The sequence below is a fragment of the Lampetra fluviatilis genome, chromosome 14, assembly GCF_964198595.1.
Source record: "Lampetra fluviatilis chromosome 14, kcLamFluv1.1, whole genome shotgun sequence".
NCBI lineage: Eukaryota > Metazoa > Chordata > Hyperoartia > Petromyzontiformes > Petromyzontidae > Lampetra > Lampetra fluviatilis.
This window is the reverse complement of record NC_136288.1, coordinates 12,239,443-12,262,230: the sequence shown is the minus strand read 5'-3', so window position 1 is coordinate 12,262,230 and position 22,788 is coordinate 12,239,443. Positions and strand designations below refer to the sequence as shown.

The 22,788-nt window shown below is 40.9% G+C and overlaps 1 protein-coding gene across 4 annotated transcripts in view; it reads right to left on the bottom strand.

Annotated features, from left to right (window-relative positions):
• Positions 1–11,765, bottom strand: part of LOC144935875 (brefeldin A-inhibited guanine nucleotide-exchange protein 1-like) — a 57,752-nt gene extending 45,987 nt beyond the window's left edge. For all 4 annotated transcript variants that reach the window (XM_078862726.1, XM_078862722.1, XM_078862725.1 and 1 more), the window contains exons 1-4: positions 11,420–11,765; positions 4,996–5,026; positions 2,683–2,842; positions 396–542 (exon numbers count right to left, since the gene is read on the bottom strand). In XM_078862726.1, coding sequence (XP_078718852.1) covers positions 396–542; positions 2,683–2,842; positions 4,996–5,026; positions 11,420–11,543 — 462 coding nt within the window. In that variant the 5' untranslated portion in view covers positions 11,544–11,765. The remainder of the gene's footprint in view (positions 1–395; positions 543–2,682; positions 2,843–4,995; positions 5,027–11,419) is intronic.
• Positions 11,766–22,788: the final 11,023 nt, after the last annotated feature.

The following is a 22,788-nucleotide window of genomic DNA, read 5'->3' as shown; positions in this document are numbered from 1 at the left end:
GTGCAAGAATAATTTTCCCTAATTAGAGTAAACAGAGGGTTTCACACATTTTTTAAACAAGCATGACCCTTATTGACATTGGACTGCCAAAAGAATGTTAATCTTATTAAGATGCAGCTTGTTACAAATATTCATTACTTTACAAATGCAGGCAATTCTTTGTTGCCGGGCAATACAAATAAATTAAACAAAGAAACAAACCCTCGACTGGACAAGCAAAGATGACTCAAGATTCCCAAGCGATGATGCAATGTTTTGGAGCGTGTAGGCTGGTCTGTATCAAGAGAAAGCAAGGTCCGTGAGCAAGCGAGCCTAACACCAGTTGAATAACACCACAATTCACCTAAGCAGTAACGGGGAAGCAGGCTCATACACACACACACGTGGCGTGGCACCTTTATGATCTGTAGCTGCACTCCCTCATCCGTTTGGGGACCCTGAAAGCACCCGCAGATGGTTTCTATGATACGGTCGATAAGCCTCTTCCCTGGGGTGGTGCTGTCGGGCGCGTTCCCAGTCAGATGCCCGTACGCTATCAGTTTCTGCGCAGACACACGTGGAAAACGTTGAGGGCCGGACAAACATTTCAGCAAACAAATCTGGGCGGGGAATCGCACCACTCCTTTGTTGGTTGCGCCCTATTTATGGAAATACATCTCCAGCTGCGGCGCACAACAACGCCGTCACAATCGGGCTCACGGAACCGTATTTTTTAAGCCAGGATGAACAAGGGGTATTGCCAGCGACAGTTGTAGGCTATTTCAAAAACAATGCACGCTGCAGATTCTGATAAGGAGCACAGATATACATAAAATGCTCTTGCGGTTATTTACTTTATTCAATTCAGAATAAAATAAAACCATAGCCTGAAAGCAGCTGGTTTATCAACACAAGCATTTGACATTAAAAACAACCTAATACTTGTGACTGAAGTGGGAAAATCATGAATCTAGAATTTTCCATGACATACAAATGTGTTTATGCGTGCCTGCTCTTTTGTTCTAAGATTGGCACTGCTGCGCTAGTTTCTCCTACTTTAATCTCAGCGCACCTACTGTACACGTGGCTATGTGTTTCATCATAGATAACACTGACATCCCGATAGTTCAATGCACTGAGATTTCTATTTGGAAGTGACAACAGAGTGAAATAACACTTACATAGAACAGCAAATCGGGACATCAGTGCCACTAATAAAACCATACGTTTTTCAATATTTCCCCCATCTCTGTGTATAATCTAATCTATGTAACCAAAACACACCAACAAGATTCTGGATGATGCCACTACACGCCATCAATAGGAGATGAGCAACCTTTACCCGCAGAATTTTGATCTGGAAGAATATTTTTCTACAAGCTATGGGTAAAAAAAAAACCTAAACATTGCAACAGGCAACAAAATTGATCAACATGAGCCTCTTCTCGGGAAACTGTCAGGTATAGCCATCTGATTTAATGTCATTGGCACAGATATCCGTCAATCATTCAATTTACTTACCATCAGTATTGGCTTAACGTCTCTGGGCCTGAATTGTGACTGACTTGTGTACATATATTTTCTCCATTTAAATGATGCATTTGCTCAGCAATAAAAAAAATAATAAACTGACAATATTGACCAGACTAAATTATTATTATTATTATGCTTGCTTTGCCCAGGAAAACCTCACCGAGTCTCATGAGTTTATTTCAGGAGGGTTCTGCCCAATTTGTTGCAGTGGAGGGAAATTATTTATACGCGCATTCCCACCGATTAAATTTGCCAGGGTACATTTTCAAATTTAGAACATTTTGACCGTGACGCCAGCAAACAATAGCCTACTGTAACAGATGACATCACGTGTTATTAGCGTCCACTGCAAAGCATACGGTGCAATGTTTTAGTTAATACATCGGCACTAATAACCAGCATTCAAACCGGCCATTTCACCACCTCCAATAATACGGCGAAAACATATGAACACTTGTTGGAAACTATTTATAATTGGTTTATTTTTGTTGAGGTCGTAAACCCTCCTCCACCCAACGCAGTCAATGAATAAAAGAGGCACGTGAATTAAACGTGCCAAATGTATTTACTGTTTCAGCACACCTGTGTGTGGCAGAGTAATCTCACAACATTAAATGGGAACGATATTTTCGCTGGAGATTACATCCAACATCATCAGATTTGTTAACAGCTCAGGTCTCAAGTTGGTTTACGACACAAATTTTATTTACAGGACCTAAACCAAAATAAACCAATTACGAATCATATTGGCCGTGAAAGCATCCGTTTACAATTGCTGGAAACGTGAAATGAATTTGAGCCGAAACATTCTTTAAAGGTGTGAAATGTTATTGGGTTACGTTGTGGGTAGCACAACCAAGTTAAGAAAAATCCATTGTTGGACGAAACATATGCTCCCCCCCCACCTTCACCAACCCACCCTGATCACCCGTTATGACATCGGGTGCAATAACCCCCCAAAACACGCACAATGTGGAAAGCAGTGGATTGACATACAAAAGACCAACCCTGCTGAAAAGGGTTCAGATGCTTGGCGAGGCTCTTCCAGATGCCACTGGTTCAATAATAATATCAATAATAATTAAAACATCAAGTTTGGATGGGGTTTTAGTACCCTTGTAACGGCTTGCAATGTTACGGCGCGATACAAATCCTTCTCGTTATTATTACCTGGAGGCAGTCGAGGGAGGTGCTCACGATACGGGAACATTTTGACTGGCAGGCCAACTCAAATGGCAGGAAGTACTTGTCCGCTTCGATGAAGTTGGACTTGGAGCGGATGGGGGGCAGTGCCGATGAGCCAACCTTGCCGTCCACCACCGCCGGAGGACTGCAATAGCAACGAGCGCTACATCAACACAGCATACCGGTGAGGTGGCCAGGTGGATTCAGTGGTCAGGGTATCGGAGCCGACACCAGTGACATTCTTAGGTTCCAATCCAGGTTCAGCCACCTGAGTTCTCAGGTGTAGTTAGTTGATGGGTCTCAGTCTGGGCATCAGAGACTGCACACAAAAATTGCAGCTCAGAGAATAAACAAAATTTTGTTTGACTCATGTGATGAATATTACTCATTGGCAAGAGGTGGGAAAGTGCTGCCTATTGCATTGTACAGAGGTCACTTGAAAAGGTCTCTGCAATATCCACCTCTGCAAGCCATTCTCTAATGGAAAGGTGTGCACGGACTCTGCGAGATCCACATGGATAGTTCTTCTCATGGCATGACATCGAAGGATCAATTGGGGAAAAAAATAGGGGGGAGGAGTGTTTGTTTTAAACACAACATACTGCGACTGCATTCACATGCTCGCCAGTTTATGGTCACTGTTGTAATCTCAACGCATAAAACCATTAAGTACAATGCCACAATTACTCTCAGAGGTTTTAATGTAATGAGCACAATTGTGCCCCCAAGTGACCTATCATTTGTACGGTCACCGCTTCCTTTTTGTATGCAGATATAATTGGCCGCAACAGAGCAATGCGGGAAAACTTTCATTTAAGCTATTCGCTGGCTATCGTGGGTATTCATGGGGTGGCTGGAGACTCATGTTGTGGACCAGCCTCAAGTATGGCCATTTAAAAACCTAGTTCCAATTCTCAATCCTGTCGTATGTCGGAGACCGAGCCAGTAGTCCTTGAAATTGTAATCTAAACTGTGCATCTATGTTTCGATTTAAAGCTTTCGTGACTGCAGGGATTCATCTTCTTGGTTCTTTCGGTAAAGTCACGTAGAAGGGAAGTAATAAAATAATAAAAATAAAACATATTATGTTTCATTTTAATTATTTTATTACTTATTATGTTTTTATTATTTTATTACTTCCCTTCTACGTGACTTTACCGAAAGAACCAAGAAGATGTGCATCTATGACCAAGGCTTCACTGCCGTCAGATAAAACAATGCATAGATTTACACCAAACAGGGCACCCTTGTGACATTGAAATCACAGGCTTAGCAATGTGTTCAATAATAATCATTACAAAACCATAACAGAGCACAAGGAAGCGAGCAGGAACCACATTCAAGTGTACGTTATATATTTTCAAGGACTATTCTTATTCCTCCGTTGAAAGTTGTAAAGTCTACAACTCTGGTTGGTGAGTATAGGTTAAACCATGAATGAAAAAATAACTTGCGCGTAAAGATGCTTTAAGGGACAAAAACATTGACTGTGGTTATAGCAGACAAACAAGCCAACAAAATGGCATGGTCCGTGCCAAATACAGCACACCAATTTTCCATTTTCTCCCAGTGTAGATGCTATAAACGGAATACTTTTTTTCATGAAATAGGAAGCAGAGAATTCCAATTTTCAAAAGTATCCAAGGGTTATCTTTTTCTCTTATGAAACGACAGCTCCGGACTTGTTTATAGCAACATGGTGCGATGAGATTTTCTCATTCAGTTCAAGCCACTCAAAGCCCTGTCTTGAAACACATTTGTCAATAAATTCAATCACCGGGGCACTAACACAAGTGCTAAGTAAAAAAAATGGCAGTGCTCAAACATAAGGACCTCCTCAACATAATACACATCAGTATTGTAGAGTCCACACAAACACTGACCAATTGGCATTCAGTATGAAATGGCTGTTATGTTGTTAAACATTACCTTAAGTTTTGTATTGTATAACTTTTGAAACCCGAGGTGCTATTATTCGTTTTTAATGGACTACAGTATAGTCCCTGTAAAGGGCAATTTATAACCTGTTGCTATTTAGGAACTCTAGATGCGTAGACCAATCGGTTGTTGCGAAACATTTTGTTCCAAGGTGGCTGTGCTTGAAGAATATCAAACAAACAGGCTCGTAATGGCACCTCTAATAGTGTGGCATACGCCTCATTCGGAATAACGCGGTGAGCTTAATGCATGCACGATTACAGAAGAAAAAAAACATTATAAAGGAGACTTCTTATTCAATACTTCACTTTGGATAATCGTAAGTGCGTGCAAAGTATAACGATTGGCATCAAGCCTTACCTCTGCACCTCCGCTTCGGCTTTTATTTCATCTGTCAAAACAGAATAGCGCACACTTGACTGACGGGCAACGTAACACAATTAAGACAATGTGCAAGTAAACGCTCGCGCGCGAGAGAGTTGTCGTTAACAATGCATCCAATCAGGCGGGTACCCAATTAACTGTGCGAGTGCTCATTCTGAAATGGAATGGAAGATTAACAAAACTGTGGTCGTGAAAACAAAAACGGCTACCTGCGAAGATGAGGTTCGCGAACGTGCAAGAGAGGATGGATCAACAAGGACTGAGGCATCGAATGTGGCACCGAGTATCGACGTAGTCATTGGTAACGCGATTTGCAATGTCAACATGCCAACTTGGACTTTGAAAACAGATTACTTCAATTATAACAACCTTAACTTGGAAAGAAGTAGATTCCAAATTATTTTTCATGACCGTAAGCATTATTATCCCCTGCTCAAGAAACCACAAGGAACAAAAGCTGCTCTGAAATCGAAGGGAGGTCCCTTTAAAGCAAAATTGCCACGAGACAAAACTTTGCAAGTGGGTATGGCAAAAAAAAAGCACAAATTAAATGATAACACACAGCAAGCGAGTAGGGGCGAAAGTCATCATGACTTCAACATATCAACATTTACTTGGGTGCCATTTATTACACCACAGCACTCATTCCAGAAAGACACGGCTTTTCGCTCACTAAGTCACGATGGTGGTTTCATCCCCACAAAATTTGCATTCACACAATACGGTGGCATTGTACACTACCTACCGTCGTTTTGGTTAAATCATCAATTTGTGCGGCTGTCAACTAATCAAATGGCCTAAGGGAACAGACATCCCCTTGTGGCCAATTTGACCTGTCAATGCAATTCGCACCCAGGAGCAAAGTGCTTAACCCATGAACAGACGTACACAAGAGACGGGTCAACAGGGCACCAAATGCATGAATGATGGCCATGTGTAGATACCAATCTAGGCAAGGTACAATTGGCATGACAAAATATTAAAATAAATTCAGGATATCTGCTCCTAAGGTGAAATTTAGTTAACAAGTTTGTGTGTGTGGGGGGGGGTAATCAGATTTACATTCCATTGTAAATGACACAGCCTGCTTAGGAACTTGTACAGATTGTAATCGTTACAGTTCTGCCGTTTGTCTGCCTTTCATCCCAGCAGAGAGTATCCGCCAAATCCTCACGCTTGCAATGGCAACCTACAGTTAAAAGCATATTCAAAATTACCACAAAGGATAGAAAGAAAACAGATTAACTAGCTAGGCCAAAGAAAAAAAATCCATATGACAAATATAGTCAAATAACTATTATTCGTTTCATTGAAAACTACATACATAATACAACGTGTGCTACCTACAGATATATTGGTTCACATTCTTGGAATTTTAGGTCATCTTCAAAAAAGATAGAATGTATTAGTGCACGTGCTTAAATGAAGAAATAAATCCACAAACTGCAATGAAAAAGGTTTGCAGTGATGACACAAAAAGAGAGGCCAGTTAAAATAAGGAAAATACAGTCATGTGAATGTTTCTACCACAACATGAGGCTTTCTACCTGAAAAGGGAGTGAAGTGAAAATACGTGTATCATACAATGTAAACGTTAGTCTCAGTACGAACGTGGAATCTACCATAATTAGCTAAAACGTGCCTGCCCTTGCGGGTCCATGTTTTGCCAGCATAGGGCCCCATTGTGACAGTCGCAAAACGGCGTAAATTTAATCGGTGACTCCCCCCCCCGCACGATTTACATGAGATTTATTGGTCACAGTTGACGTGGCGACAATGGGGAAAAAAAGCCTCGCTGGCTCACTTTGCAAAATGGCACGGGGCTCAGGTTTAAATCCCGCAATCGTAAAGTGGGCAATGAAAGGCCTGCTTGCGCCATAACCGTGGAACTACAGAAGCATGTCATCCGGCTTTTAAAGTGGGACAGCACAGAGGCTGGGGCTATGGCAGGTGCTATGTGATATGAATAACAATTACGGGGGAAGCAAGCCTCTGCATAGACTGTCCGCACGACTGCAGCATACTGGGATGATACACTTTGATGCGTTTTTTTCTTCCCAAAGCTGGGGCTGCTCTCTCGCCGACACCTTTTGGGAAGCACGTGGACGAACAAAGGGGAGAGAGGTGCAATCACTATTGTGCCAGAGACTGCCGTTTGTGTTTCGCTGTCTGCACGTAGAGTAGGCCCTACATTGTGGTGCTACTGCTTATGACAGCCACGTCAATGGTGAGATTATTTTTTTTTCCAAAAAAATGTCACGTGCGTTTCTGGGATGCTTAAGCAATTTGCTGTCCGTGTTGGTGAACGCGTGTAATTCCATGTAAATAATTAAACGTGTAATAACCATTATGAATTCCATGCCGATTCCACAGGCTTGGCTTTAATGAATGGAGAAAGACCATATTCCATTTATTTACTTGGCTTGGAGTAACTCCATCACCCATGACCATAAAATGCAATAAAATAACATAACACACTGCACCATAAAGTGAAGCCTTTCATTGTCAAATACATCAACTATGTGCCAGATTCTGTATATTTAGCACAGTATTACAGCCTATAACCTATGACTAAACCACCCAGAATGTGCCTCCTGTATCATCAGATCCCGGAAGCTAAGTAGGATTGAGCCTAGATAGTGCTTGGGGATGGGCAAAAATACAAGCATAAAATATGTTATAAGCTTTGGGGCAACGTTGTGTGCAATATAAGGTAGTGCCGAGAAATCCACTGTTGTATTTTATACTTCTATGCTTTCACATTTATGCACCCTGCTTTTGACAAACCCACACTAACCGGAGTGGTGAAGTATGGTCAAACAACCCCATAGACGTGCATGGTCTGGAGTGGCCCTCTTCCAGCAGTAGATTGACAAAAAGGGCTGTACATGTGGATCAAAACTGCAATTCTCCTTTCGTGAAACGTCTAAATAAAGCCATCATTCCTGCCCACAGCACCATAGAGCAGAACTGGATGGACTTGTTTATCACTGCCCATCATTTCAGTGTACAACGAATGGTTTATAAATGGGAGTTACATTCACGTGAAATTTGCAAATATGACACCAGCCGATAACATTAGCACTACCGCACGACTATGTATGAATAAACCTACAAGCCTGCTTGTAAATGTTAAAATTATACGACAGTATAGCATTGCTTGAGACATGCTGCTGCCATCATCAGCCACTAATTAGGAATTGGCCCCAGATAAATAAAGCAAACGTTAGGGGACTCACAAATATCAATCATACTACAGAAAGGAAGTAATTCAATTAATGTATATAAATCTAATGTGTAAAAGGGCACAAAGAAACATGTAGGGATGAAGCATATGTAACTTTGGAATCACAACTATACAATGCGTTGGGTACAAGTTGGCACTGGAATCCGATAGCTGGTGGCGCAATCTTCCATTTGGCATAGCGTGCAGAATGCTAAAAGGCATTAAGAGCAAACAAAGCGTGTACATTAAGGGTGGCATTACAACAGCCATTTGCGAACATTATAATTCTTGAACAACTTATTACGCACTTCAAACCGATTTTCTCAGACTCCTCTCACTTGTTTTGACATTGCATTTAATTGGCCAGGGCTCAACAATGAGCAAACAACACTGCAAAGAGGACACATTTTCTAGGCAAGGGAGAGTTGGAGCAGCTCTGAGCAAACTGCCCAAGCAGGAACCATCACTCTTCAAAGTAAACCTCAATTGTCCCAAGAATCTTTTAACGTCACTCAATTAGATGCCCATAATGAACAGGAAGCATTTGATCTGTTCAAAATGCAGTCGCGATTCATTATTTGCCCGTTCAATCTCACCATATGATGAAAACATGAAGCCAGACTTGCTCACAATTAGAAACTTTTCATCGGGAGCCAAATAAAAACACCCAACCTAACAGGCAAATTGCTTCTTTAACTGCAGCAGTAGCTCCACATCAGTCGCAAGAGCCTATGAATGATGAGATATCTTGTTTACAATATCCCTATAAAACAAACATAGCACTGTATTATGGAGAGCGAGAAAACCATTCAACGCTGTACTACACTGCAACTCGGGCTGTGAGGGGTCATTTCCAAGCCTGGTAAACAAGCGTTTCATTATTAAAGTGCCCCTCAATCTTTAATGCGTTCCAATAAATTACTGAAGGGTCCGGTTTGGTGTCCACTATCTGGCTCCCAAGCTTGGCAACAAAAAAAAGCCTTGCAGAAACTAACGTTCTAGCTCGCAGTGGGCACGAAACGCGTGCGTTGGTCTACAGTGCAGTGGGAATGACAACAGGCCACGGACTAAATTAAATATGCATCAAGTAGTTGGTTGCTAAGAGGTGGCACGTTCTCTATGCGGATGGGACGTGTCAGTTACAAAGGCATTCCCGACACACGCGAAAAATTGAAACCTTTGGTTATTTAAGGCACCATCAAGCACTGCATTATAGATTTACAGCAGTGCGCGGCGCACACCACTCCAAATATTTACTGTATTCCACATTTAAAGCTCGGCTATGACCTTAGAATGCGCCTGATCTCGAAAGGTAAGCAGGCTGGAGTCTGCATAGTTCTTCAATAGGTTAATCACCCGCACTTGATAGGTTAGTATAGAGCTTGCTGGGCTAATGCAGAGGGCAGTTCAGAAAAAAAAATTGATGTGTTGCACGGTACTTCTACGCCTCCACGTTTATGCTCCCCGCATTCACCAACCTGCACTGACAAATATGGTAAAGTATGGTCAAAGAACTCCCATGACCTGCAAGGCAAGGTGGCCCTCATCCAGGAGATTTGACCAAAAAAAAAGGTTGTACATTACTGTACATATGTCACAATGACAGCTCCTGAATGATCTGTAAACTTAATGTGGACAACTTAAACGCATCGACACTTAAGACAACTTTGCAGACGTTTCTGCATGCCTACAGTACAAAACAGCATACACATTTGCTGATTTACGTTCCCAATGTTCGTGATGTAAAATAGAAAAAAATAATGCCACCCGTTAAAACTAAATTAGATTTTTTTTTTAACCCCGCATAAAATTAATCAGTTACTCTATCAATTGCTGTAAAAAACACACACTGGGCTACCTGCACTACACAAGGGGTTCATTATAATCAGTGACCACAAACGAGCGGCAATGCCAGCAGGGGACATTCAAAGACACCTCCTTGTGACCGCCTTTAATCCACACTGTACCCAGGGACCAGGAAACAAGGACTTCAACGCCACGATTTCACAGTTGGCAAACAATGAGAACATCATGACGGCCCGGTAAAGAGGACTTAAACACTGTCGTACAAAGGGGAAAGTATTCATGATTAGACAGCCCTTTGTCATATCTACTCCTGAATGTTAAGGCCTTCCCTACATGTCATGTTGGCCATGGGGTTATGTATTACCATACCACGATGGTGAGTGCAAGGGCCAACCGAGATTATTAATCGCCGCCGACGTTAGCCAAGGCATGGACTCTAACTCGGATTAACAGGTTCAGTGCAGCGTGCTAACAACTGCATCTCCGCTCCACCTGCGTGTTTTGGCAATTAAGAATTAGCATTCACTTGCAAGACCATGACTTGGTTTCAAATGAGTAGAAAAAAATGTACTCCACTAAGCCGAATAACAAAAGTGTGTCAATCACTGCGTCCTGAATACATATCGTGTCTTGAAATTGACATTAACTTGGAATGGGGCCCGCGTGTATGTCGCAAGTGTTTTCAACGTTACAACGATGTTGTAAAACGCCTCTTTCGCTCGAGCAAAAACATTTATTCGGGTAACAAAAAGTCAATCCTAAAGCCCCAGTGCTGAAAACCCGTAGACGTGTCGGCTGAAAGGTGACCTGAAATGGTGACGTTGGGAATTCGTGAACGGCATCAAAACCGTCGAGCCCAATTGCAGCAACGATTACTCCCAAACGCGTGCCTTATCGTCAGCCGCATGTACAACAACACGTTTTTGTTTGCGTGCAAAGTATCGATAGTTTTGTAATTTTAATTGGCGAAAATACGACAGCGCTGACGTTACTGTAGAAGCCAATGGACGGCCACGACCCGGAAGCAACGATAATCCGCACTTGCGGTTACGGGCGGCGATGACTACGTATTCCTTAATCTGCATTTCTAAATCAACGAACACGGCCAAAGCAATCTCTACATTGCACTAAACCTATTTTGCAGCGACGGTAATCAAAACCAAAGGCTGTCAAACGCACTTTAGCTCAGGCCTACCTCCACCGGCGGCGACCGCCGGCCCCTCGGCTAGTTGACCGGGCCGGATGAAGCGAGGTGGAGGCCGGCAGAGCCAACTATCCGAGTGCCGTTGCGAGGCCTAAACACCCCCCCACCCACCCAACCCTCACCCGCGTCGCGGAATGACAAAACAAGCAAAACAAATCGCGTACCGAGCGCGACCTCGCAGGCTTTCCTCAGCTGCGAGTGGTGCGCCTTCTTCACGTCCTTGTCGGCCAGGATCTTGTCCAGTGCCCTGGTGAGAAACATATTCTTGGTCTGCCTGCCTTCGTGCATTGCAGCCGCCCTCCTTCAACAACCACACACACAACCCCCCCCTTCCTCCCTCGCTTCGCGGGCCGCTCTCGACGATGACTTTGTCGTCGAAAGCAACAACAAAAACCCCGCGCCGACCACGGCGGGTTATGGGCGGCAGTCAACGGCGACGAACAGCGTCTCTAGCGAGGCTCTGGTCCGCACCGCTGCTGCGCTAGACCGCCATGTTGCTGGGGACAAGGGGCGGGTGCGACCAATGGAGGTGGGCGTGGAGGGGGGGGTAAGGATGGGGGCAGACCAAGTAATCGATTCTTAATAATAAGGGGGGATACATATTGTTGGTTCTTTCGGTAAAGTCACGTAGAAGGGAAATAATAAAATAATGTAAATATAAAACAATAATATGTATTAATAATATATATTTTTATAACAATAATATTTATTTATATTATTTTAATCCCTGCAGTCACGAAAGCTTTAAATAAAAAAAAATAAGGGGGAGTTCGGGGGGGGGGGGGTTAATTTAAGTAAAAATGGTATTACAACAAATATTTTTTTTGCTATTTAAGGCTCACTGAGCTATATGGCTCTTAATTTTTTTTGGTTTGAAAAAAATCTTTTTAAAAGGTTTATAATTGCTAATTTTCATAGCCATGCATTTGTTTCAACGTTCATACTTCAAAAAGCATTTTAAGTGATATTCCGCAGTGGTTCCATAAATGCAGCCTCTGATAGGATATGGAAACTGTTATAATCTGAACCTGGATCATTCAAATAAACAGCCTGAAGCTGGGAAATTAAACAAACATCAGCCGAACCTTAACAACTCTTGGAACCTCCGAGTTCAACCATTCTACACAACAAAGGATCATTCCTAACAGCGTGCTTCAGCCGCACCGAACCTCACAATAATAATATCCAGGGCCTACCTTTGCTCCTCGCACCCTCAACCAGTATATATAAGGACTGTTTTCTTGGAATTTCTCTTACTTGATACAGCAATCGTGCTGTGGCGGTTCCACCTGAAGACGGAGGCTTGTGATGCCTCAGAAACGTTGTGATTTTCATTTATTTTTATTTTACTTTTATAAATTTAAATTTTTTTCCTACGTGACTTTACCGAAAAAAACTAAGAATATAAAATGTAGAAGTCTGATATTTTTATATGCTGTTTTATTATGAGCAGAGTAGAAGGCTTTATAGATTTCCTGCTGGGCATGGGTGATGTCTTCTTTTTGCTGAACATACATAAAAAAGGCCCAAATCAACATATTTAATGTCTCCACCAGAGGTGGGACAAAGTCATTGTTATGCAAGTCCAAGTCAAGTCGCAAGTCATCAAATTCATGACTCGAGTCTGACTCGAGTCCAAGTCACATGACTCGAGTCCACACCTCTGGTCTCCACACAATATGAAACTGCAAAAGTGAAAATTCAACAAAGCTGCTGGTAAGTGAATTTAACTTACCAATTATTTTAATAGCGACCTGGTTATCAACAAATGGTCGCTCAACGAAGTGGCTTGTCAATCATGCGGACATTTATCGCAACCAAATAATCTAAACGCGTGATTTCGATTCTAAATGTGGAGGTAAAAAGCGGAGTACCCGGAAAAAAAATCCACACGACCACGGGGAGAGAGAGACACACACACACGCAAACTCCACAGACAACAGGCGCCAGTGTCGGCATCGAACTCATGGCCTCCTGTATACCTAGCGAAGTAGTCAACATCTCCTAGCCACCGTGATGATGATGAGAGAGAGACACGCAAACTCCAAATATACAGCAGCAGGCATCAGAGTTGCGATCGCGCCCACGACATCCCGTATACCAGGCGAGGTAGTTAACATCTCCTAGCCACCGTGGTGCCCGTTGTGTCGTTAAACCCACCACCACCCGACACAGCCGATTAGTAAGGTTTGTCACGTAAAAAAAACGTGCCGATTAGTTTCTACTTCAGCACACTGGTGTGTTGGAGAGTAAACCCACAATGGCATTTACAATTCGAGTATTGTGACGTTTTGCTGGTGATTAGAACCAGCTTCATTGGGTGATTAGCCAGAATTGTGAATAATTCTCCCTGAAGTAGTAACTAATTTGCACGTTCTGTTTACTTGACAACCCTTACTAATTGGCTGTGTCCAGTGGTGTCCGGGTTTAACGCCACATTTATATTCATGCGATGTAACATTGTAACCCAACAAGAACATTTATTATGGATAATATTGGTAGCAAAAGCCAACATGTTAAACTGAACGTACGGTATTCAAATGCATGCCTATACAGGTCACCATACATCAATAGGGATTACGTGTACGCAGGCAATAACAAGTACTGCTATTTTATTGCACGCAAAGGACAGGAGGTGCAAGCATAATGGACATGCATGATGTACATGCATGATGTACATGCATAATGTACGTTGACTTCCATATGAATAACCCCCTCGGCAATGGATATCCATTGTAATTTATATGCATTCATTGACCCCCCCCCCCTTCGCACAAGGGCTCCCAAGTGACGTCATCACATCTATCTCTTAAAGGAACGAAGCAAATCTGACTGTCACCTGATGAAGATAGTTGTAATTAATGGCGAAACGTCGTACTCAGATTGTAAATGTTGTGGCTTTACTCTCCAACACATCGGTGTGCTGTACGAGTAACGAATTGGCATGTTCTGTTTACGTGACAAACCTTACTAATTGGCCGTGTCAGTTGGTGACGGGTTTAACGACACATTTATATACTGTATCAGGGTGTTTCAAAATAATGGGCTAAATTTCCAAGCAGTATATTTCACGATGGCAACATGTTACAATTACACAAACAGTTACAAACGGTTTAATTAATTATCAAGTTTTACTAACCATTTTATAAATGCCATATGTGCTGCTGTATGGACAACATCGAGACGATAGTTGAATTCGTCCCAAACGCCTCTCAAAGTGTCTTCTTCCACTGAAGTCACCGCTGCCGTGATGCTGTTTTTGAGGTTATCCAGATCAGTCGCTAATGGTGGCACAAAAACACGGTGTTTGACGTATCCCCACAAGAAAAATTCGCAGGGTGTGATGTCTGGGGATCTTGGGGGCCAAGAGTGCAGCGTCAAGTCGTGGGGTCCTGTGCGACCTATCCAACCTTGAGGCAGTGTGTCTTGCGAATGACTGAGGCTATAGGGGCTGTTTGTACGCTGGGAGAGGCATCAAGCGGTAATCATTTGAAACTCTATGCCCTGCCCTTTCAAGTGGTAAGCGTTTCATTCATGGGCGGTTCGTGGTTGCAGAGATATAGCCATTTCAAATCGGGTCCATCTCTTTTAAACACCCTGTATTTATTCTAGATTTGAAGTTTTCGTGACTGCAAGGATCCATACTCTTTGGTTCTTTCGGTAAAGTCACGTAGGTGAAAATAATAATAAAATAAAAGTGAAAACAATAATAGTTTAAACTTATTTTATTTTATTATTATTTTCACCTACGTGACTTTACCGAAAGAATGAACGAGAGTGAACCCTGTATTTATACGATCTAACCCAAAAAGAACTGTATTATGAATGTAATAATCGCCTGCGTGTTTGCCTTGAAGTATTTTTCAGAGTCAAAAGAGGCAAGCAATCACTGTCGTATTGTGCATTTTGTCGACAAACTGAAAGAGGTCCCAAATGCAAATAAAATGTACTGTTATGAATTAATATATATTTATAAAAAACTTTTTAAAAAACACGCTTTAATCTAAGAACTCCACGACTCCAGGAAGTGGTCTCGAAGCTTGCCATAACGTAAGGGACCGTGGGAAATTACAGCCAACGTCAGTTGACCGTGGCCAATTAGACCCAAGTCGAAACATAACATGTAAAAAATAATGTTTAAAATATATATTTAACATTTTTAATGATAGAATATAGTATTGTCATGAGTATGACATAAGTATACCAAGGTTGCAGTCGATACCACATTGGAAAGTGGGTTAAAATTTAGTTACATGATTTGAGGATACAACAACAGAGTGAGTTCAATAAAAGCGTGTAAAATGGTCTTGAGCAGGAGGACACTTCAATGAATGAAGAGCAATAGTCAACATGTTTTTATTATCAGAAAGCGTAACAATGTGCAGATCCCAAAGAGACCAATGAATGAGTCCGGGCATGTTGTAGGTTATGTAAGATTTTGGGAATTGTAACAAAATAGATGTGTCCATGTATTTTATGTGATCTTAATAATTAAATTGTTTACGTCGTAAATTAAAACAATGTAGTGTACAACTGCGATCATCATTTTTAAATATATTTAAAATAAACGTTTGAGAATGCTATTCAATATTCTGTTAAAGAAACACCCTTAACATAAGTTAATATAATGAATGTAAATAGGTCTCCCAGGATACTGTACGTGATTAATAATAAGTGAAGTCTTTTTTTACTTTTCTAGAATACTTCTTGTATTATTTAAACTTTTTCTTTCTGTGACATGCAGCTCAAGCACGTGAATTGAGAAAGCTTGCTGGTCGTTTTTTTACACACCCTCCAGAAGGAATGCTACCACTCTGGGGCACTCCTCAATCGTATTGTTTGAGTTTGCCTGAATGACTTCCTGAATGATGAATTACTGAACGTTAACTGCACCCCAACAAACGATCAATCATTTGTTAAAATCACAAATGTAAAGTGATGCATTTCTGAAACATTTAGGACATATGAACATTACAGCACTGTAACATCTATAATTGTAATACTAAATTAATAGAGCCAATGTTTAAATTACGACCAACGTGCGTTTCGTCAAATGTCGACTAGCTTTTTTTAAAAGGTAAAAGCGATCAGGTTTAACCGGAAATGTGACGAAGCACACCCATACAAAGACAGGCACATTCTTAAGATTCTTTCTGATTTTATTTCGTAAACATCCAAACCTAAACGCAGACAAGTAAAAAGAAATGTCTAACTATAATACTATATTTTTGTAAGCACATCTTTAAACTTGTAATCATGAAAGATAATGTAATACTGTAATTAAGGCAATACATGTCAACTGCGCACAACTATGCTCTATACATTAGAGTTGCTTTAAAATACACTAGACTGTACATTGTATACAAAACTTCACTTACAGTACTCTATACTTTGGGGGCACTGTGGTATTATTATGCATTACAGTATTGTACTCTTATAAGAGCCATAAAACAATGGAAAATAATGCAGCATATTTCATCCACTTCTGATATATATTTGTTCTGTGTTATTCGGTTCTGATTTAGACTTCTGTAACTTTTTGTACAATTATTTCCTAATATTATTATCATGTGAAGAGGCAAAATATCCATTCAGATTTATTGAAAAGTTACGTAACCCTTCGTGTTAGAGAATGGCGCATGGAAAGAAATATCACAGAGCTACCTCTGAGATTCCTTCAAGGCGCCACTTTCCCACAATAATTATAGATTTGAAGCTTTCGTGACTGCAAGGATTCATACTCTTAGGTTGTTTCGGTAAAGTCACGTAGGTAAAAAATAATAATAAAATCTGTAAAAATAGTAAATTTGGCTGTGACGGTCCCACCTGAAGACGGAGACTTGTGTTGCCTCCGAAACTTCGTGATTTAATTGAGTTATTTTCATTCATTATTATTTATTATTATTATTAGAGTATTCCCACAATGAGTGATGTTCATCACATGGCATTCAAAGTGATGTGTTTTTTATTCTCAGGTCCGGAATTTAGCAATATTAAAGTACAGAACCAAATTGAATGTATTTTAATGCAGTCAATGATGACCAGACTGAGAATATAAACTCTACACATTTGAGAACAGAGTTGAATCACAGGCATATTTTATCCCCGGGTCTTGGCGGTGCCAGGTTCACCCTTTGACATCTGCACAACCTGAGTTCTAAAATACTTCCCTACCAATATTGCAGGAAACCAGTACATTTAAAATGACCTTCCAAGTACACATCATACATTTTGGGTATAAACAGGTTAGCAGCTTATATATGCCAAATCGCACAAACCGTAGCCGCACAAAGCAAGGGAAACCTGGAAAGTCAAGCCACCATCCTCCCCATCTTTGACTTGCGACATCGACCCACTCGCCTCAGAAACCACTCTAAAACGGCCTGTTCCATTATACCACTCGGCTCTCCGCGTTGCCTCCGACGCCCCTTATAAATGCATCATTGCAACCTCTATATTACTGCACCTCCAATTTCTCCCTCCTCTTGGACATCTGAAGAGACCACTAACTGGGCTATCTTTATCCTTAGTCATTTTAAACAAATGTCCATCCACGCTGCTGTCCCACGTTACTGGCTGGAATGCCGTTGTCTTTCAGCTCGACTCTCTACCCGTGCCCTCCACCAATTCCAATCACTCAGAGCTGAAAATTCACAGTTCGGCTGCTGCACCTTGCTCCCAACCCATCAGCTGTTATTACTCGTCGCGTTCCCCTGATGGTTGTTGTTGCTTCTTTAGGTTCGATCGTATTCGCTTGGCCTCGCACTCATCACCTCTCCAACCATTAATGACCTCATCCTTGTTTTTGGTGCAATAGGGCTGTTTATATTTAACAATTTTGTTGATACATTTTTATCTATACCTGCGAGTTATTTTCTGTTGTTGCCTGTTCCTCTGTATCACTTTGATGTTGTTCTTGTTCTGTGCCGGTGCACCACGCGGATCTCCTTTGCAAATTAGCTGCGTAACTGGCTAAACGGGATTTCCCGTGTAACAAATAAATAAACATTGAATTGGAATTATATTCTTGCATATGCCAATATGTTCAGGAGTTAAAAACCAATGTCGAGGTCTGCTGACCATGAGAGGGCTTCGATTAGCACGGTTGACAACGTACGGTGCAAAAGAAGTTAAACATATATGGGAGAGAGTTTGTAGAATGTTTCTATTCCTCCGTTGAAGGAGCGCAGATGACAGTGGTTTACTATATGGTATATTGTTTGAGTTGCATGGCGAAAATTGCAATGTGGCTTGTCTTTAATTTTCCATTCATGGAGACTAACATTATTTCTTGTAAACAAAATATTGTTAGAAATATTTTATTTGTTCATTACAGCAATAAATACTACAGGCAAACCAATAGTATTTATAATTACAAAGTTAATATTTGAAAATACGTTATCTTAAAACATCACTCTCAGGATGATTATTCAATATTAACAATATGCTCAATTGATTAAGATTGTTAATGAGCAACATTTGCAATACTCTGCTAAATTGCACAGCATGTCCTCAAAATACCAGACGAAATCAGGAATGGGAGCCCTGATATATCTGTTTTGCAAACAAACCCCCATTATATCCAGAGACCAAATGCAACCAATTTAAAGCTTGTAATGTTATTTATATTATAAAAATATAAGCCACAATGGAAAGTTAAAACACCACTAAAAGTACCAAAAATCGCAATTCATTCTGAAACGCACAATCCAATACTAGAGTACTTTATTTATAGGACAATACAGTACTAAACTGGGACAGTATACAGTTATAACGAAAGCTACATTTTTAGAATATTTTCATGTATTTGAAAGAAAAATCTTATTTACTTGAGGTCAAACAGAAAAAGCAAAGATGCTGATATAATTATTTGGTTTGAAAAAAAATCATTTTTAAAAGGTTTGTAGTTGATAATTTTCATAGCCATGCATTTGTTTCAACGTTCATACTTCAAAAAGCATTTTAAGTGATATTCCGCGGTGGTTCCCTAAATGCAGCTTCTGATAGGATATGGAAACTGTTATAATCTGAACCTGGATCATTCAAATAAACAGCCTGAAGCTGGGAAATTAAACTAAGTAAAATGTAGAAGTCTGATATTTTAATATGTTGTTTGATTATGAGCAGAGTAGAAGGCTTTATAGATTTCCTGCTGGGCATGGGTGATGTCTTCTTTTTGCTGGACATACATAAAAAAGGCCCAAATCAACATATTTAATTTCTCCACACATTATGAAACTGCAAAAGTGAAAATTCAATAAAGCTGCTGGTAAGTGAATTTAACTTACCAATTCTTTTAACAGTGTTATCTGCTCAGTTGCCATGGTTTTATTCAATACTTCCATCTGATGAGTATAAGTCAATCAAGTTGTTTAAATACATTTTTACATACAAAAAAAATATCCATCATTCGTGACAGCATGTCTTTGACAGAAAAAGTTGATGATTTATTTTAAACCACAAGTAGTGGCAATCATTTGTTAGCTTATTGTTGGGCAATTATTGCGTCGTATTGGGGTATAATTATTGGGTGTCGTACAATAAGTGGGTGCTCAGAGCACACACGCATACATAGCAATTATCCAATAATGCAAGTTATCACAACCTAAATATGTTCTAGTTTTGCACATTTTATTCTAAGCTATCTCAACCACAGCAGTAAATCAAACGCACATTTTAATGCCATTCTAATTCTGTCGGACTCACTGTTGAATTCATCATTGTTTTAGCGGCTTCATCCAAAGGGCAGCTCTGGTACCTCTCCAGCAGTGCACTTTTTATTCGGTGAAGTCTGTAAAAATGAAGATGAGCATCCACTTTTCATGATGAAATCTTTGTGGGTTTTATATTTTTTTAACTGCTTGCTGTACAGTAGTAGTTCCTCTTAGCATCTGTTAATAGTTCCACACATTTAGGCAGTACTGGCCTTATCCCACTTCTGGCTGAAGGAACATGTTACACCGCTTATTAGTGGCTACCTTAAGTTTATTCTCTGTTATTGTATTACTTGTACTCTGTGCTCATGGTGTCTAAATTAATGCCATTAGAACATGCGATCGTGCAGACCATCATACGTTCTGAACATAGCGCTACTTTTGTATTCATCAAAGCAACATTAACTGGCACTTGTGACCCTTATTTCGAGTTCCAGATGAATGGCCCTATAGCTAGTTTCAACAACTGTAGTCGTATTCCATTTGTAATATTCACTGAAATCGTTTATATTAAGTTCACTTATAACAAATGACCATACAATAACAAATCATGTGAATTAAATTAGAAGTACAAACCTTTTGTATTGTCTTTCTCTTACATTTGCTGTTACATGAAGCTGCTCTTTAAAAAAATTCTGTGAAATGAATAAACCCCACACCCAAAAATTAGCTTTTTAAAATCAGATATTGATCATACATGGACACATTGGAGATGATACACTATACACACCGTAGATTTTTCTTCTAAACTGTTCAGTAAACATATATCCTCTTTTGCATTCTGCAGCTCATCAGCGATGATTTTCTTTAAGCCATTCAGTTGTCTGGTCCTGTAAAAGTAAAAACTATATGAATTTTTCTCACATTTATTTCTTCACATTTCACGACTGCCTTTTAGTTTACATGTTTGGTAATTTCATAAGAAATCAAAAATGTCATTATGTCACATCATATCGGAGTATACTATAAAATGAGACAAATTATTTGGTGCTCGAAGCGTCGCCTATTATAGTATTCTTTTTGAGGCAGCGTTATTGACGAATGAGCAATGTGCACGTCCATTGAATGTGACCGTCCGCCCGTCTGTCCCTCCCTCCAGCTAGCAAAACATTTAATAATACAGGATATGATATACACTAGCACTGCAACATGCGCAAGAAACATGGCCAGGGTGGAGGGTGGGTGGCTGGCTGGAGGGTGGGTGGGTGGCTGGAGGGTGGGTGGCTGGCTGGAGGGTGGGTGGCTGGATGGTGGAAGGTGGGTGGAAGGTGGGTGGAAGGTGGGTGGCTGGCTGGAGGGTGGCTGGCTGGCTGGAGGGTGGCTGGCTGGAGGGTGGCTGGCTGGCTGGAGGGTGGGTGGCTGGAGGGTGGGTGGCTGGCTGGAGGGTGGCTGGCTGGAGGGTGGGTGGCTGGCTGGCTGGAGGGTGGGTAGGTGGGTGGGTGGAGGGTGGGCAGGTGGCTGGCTGGAGGGTGGGTGGCTGGCTGGAGGGTGGGTAGGTGGGTGGGTGGAGGGTGGGCGGGTGGCTGGCTGGAGGGTGGGTGGCTGGCTGGAGGGTGGGTAGGTGGGTGGGTGAAGGGTAGGCGGGTGGCTGGCTGGAGGGTAGGCGGGTGGAGGGTGGGTGGCTGGCTGGCTGGAGGGTGGGTAGGGTAAAAATCTTAATATAGTAACACACAGTATTATTACAAGATAAACTATGCTTTTTTAATGAAAGAAAATAAATTACCTTTGCTCTTTCATTCTTCTCCATATGTCCTTCATATGCTTCCCTGCAATACTTACATAGCCTGTGGTGAATCTTGCGATTTTTGCGCACTTATTCTATTAAATAAAATGTTATTATTTATATTAGGTTAGCATAACGTATTTGTTACAGCAATCAAAATTATTAGACAAAACACATGTAATAGGATGTGGTTCATTCTAAATTATGTTATTCAAATGCATGACTACGAACACATTCTGGCTTTGATATGGCAAATGTATTCATAGTAAGAGGGCACAAATTACCATCAATTTATTTTTAACAGCATTCCCAAAGTCAGCCAAGACTCCTCCAATGTTGTCCTCCACATTTGTATTCATAACACGCTCATTATCTTCATCACATAAAGATGTAGGTGTGCCTTCACATTCTGCAATAAAAATGTAAACAATGTGGAGCGATGGTAAAGTGGTTCGTGATAGGTGCAATAAACCCAGAGACTGGAGTGTGATTCCAGGCTATGGCTGGTATCACTCATATCACTCGTCAGTAGTAAATGACATGATTAGCACAGTTGGCTAAGGCGCAAAAGAAGTTCAATGTGCATACATGTTAACCGGTCATTGGAAACCCCAACTCACCAACCCACACTGACCAGTGTGATGAAGTATGGGAAAGACTTTATCCAACAATGGATTGATAAAGGGCTGTAAATTATTGTTATATAGATTATTCCTTTATGGCATTATGCATACAATAAAATATCATACCTAGGTTGTAAATGGGGCTTGGCTTTCCTGTTGGAAGTTTGAATAGCTTCTTTGGGAGCAAAACATTTCCCTCAGCGGACTTGGGAGACTGCTCACTATAACCCTGATATTCAAAGACATCTTCATCAGCTCCTATTTTCCTTTTTCTACCTAACCGTGCTGCTTGTGGAGGGTGGCATGGTCCTTGAGTTTAAAGTTAACATAAAACAAACAAGTATAAACAAAAAGGTTATCAATCTCATGTCGACATAATTTATTTTAATTTGTGTCAGTGACATGGCCTAAAGGTAGCACGTTTGTCACTTGTTGCAGAGGATCACAGGTTTAATCTAGCAGCGGCCCTCATT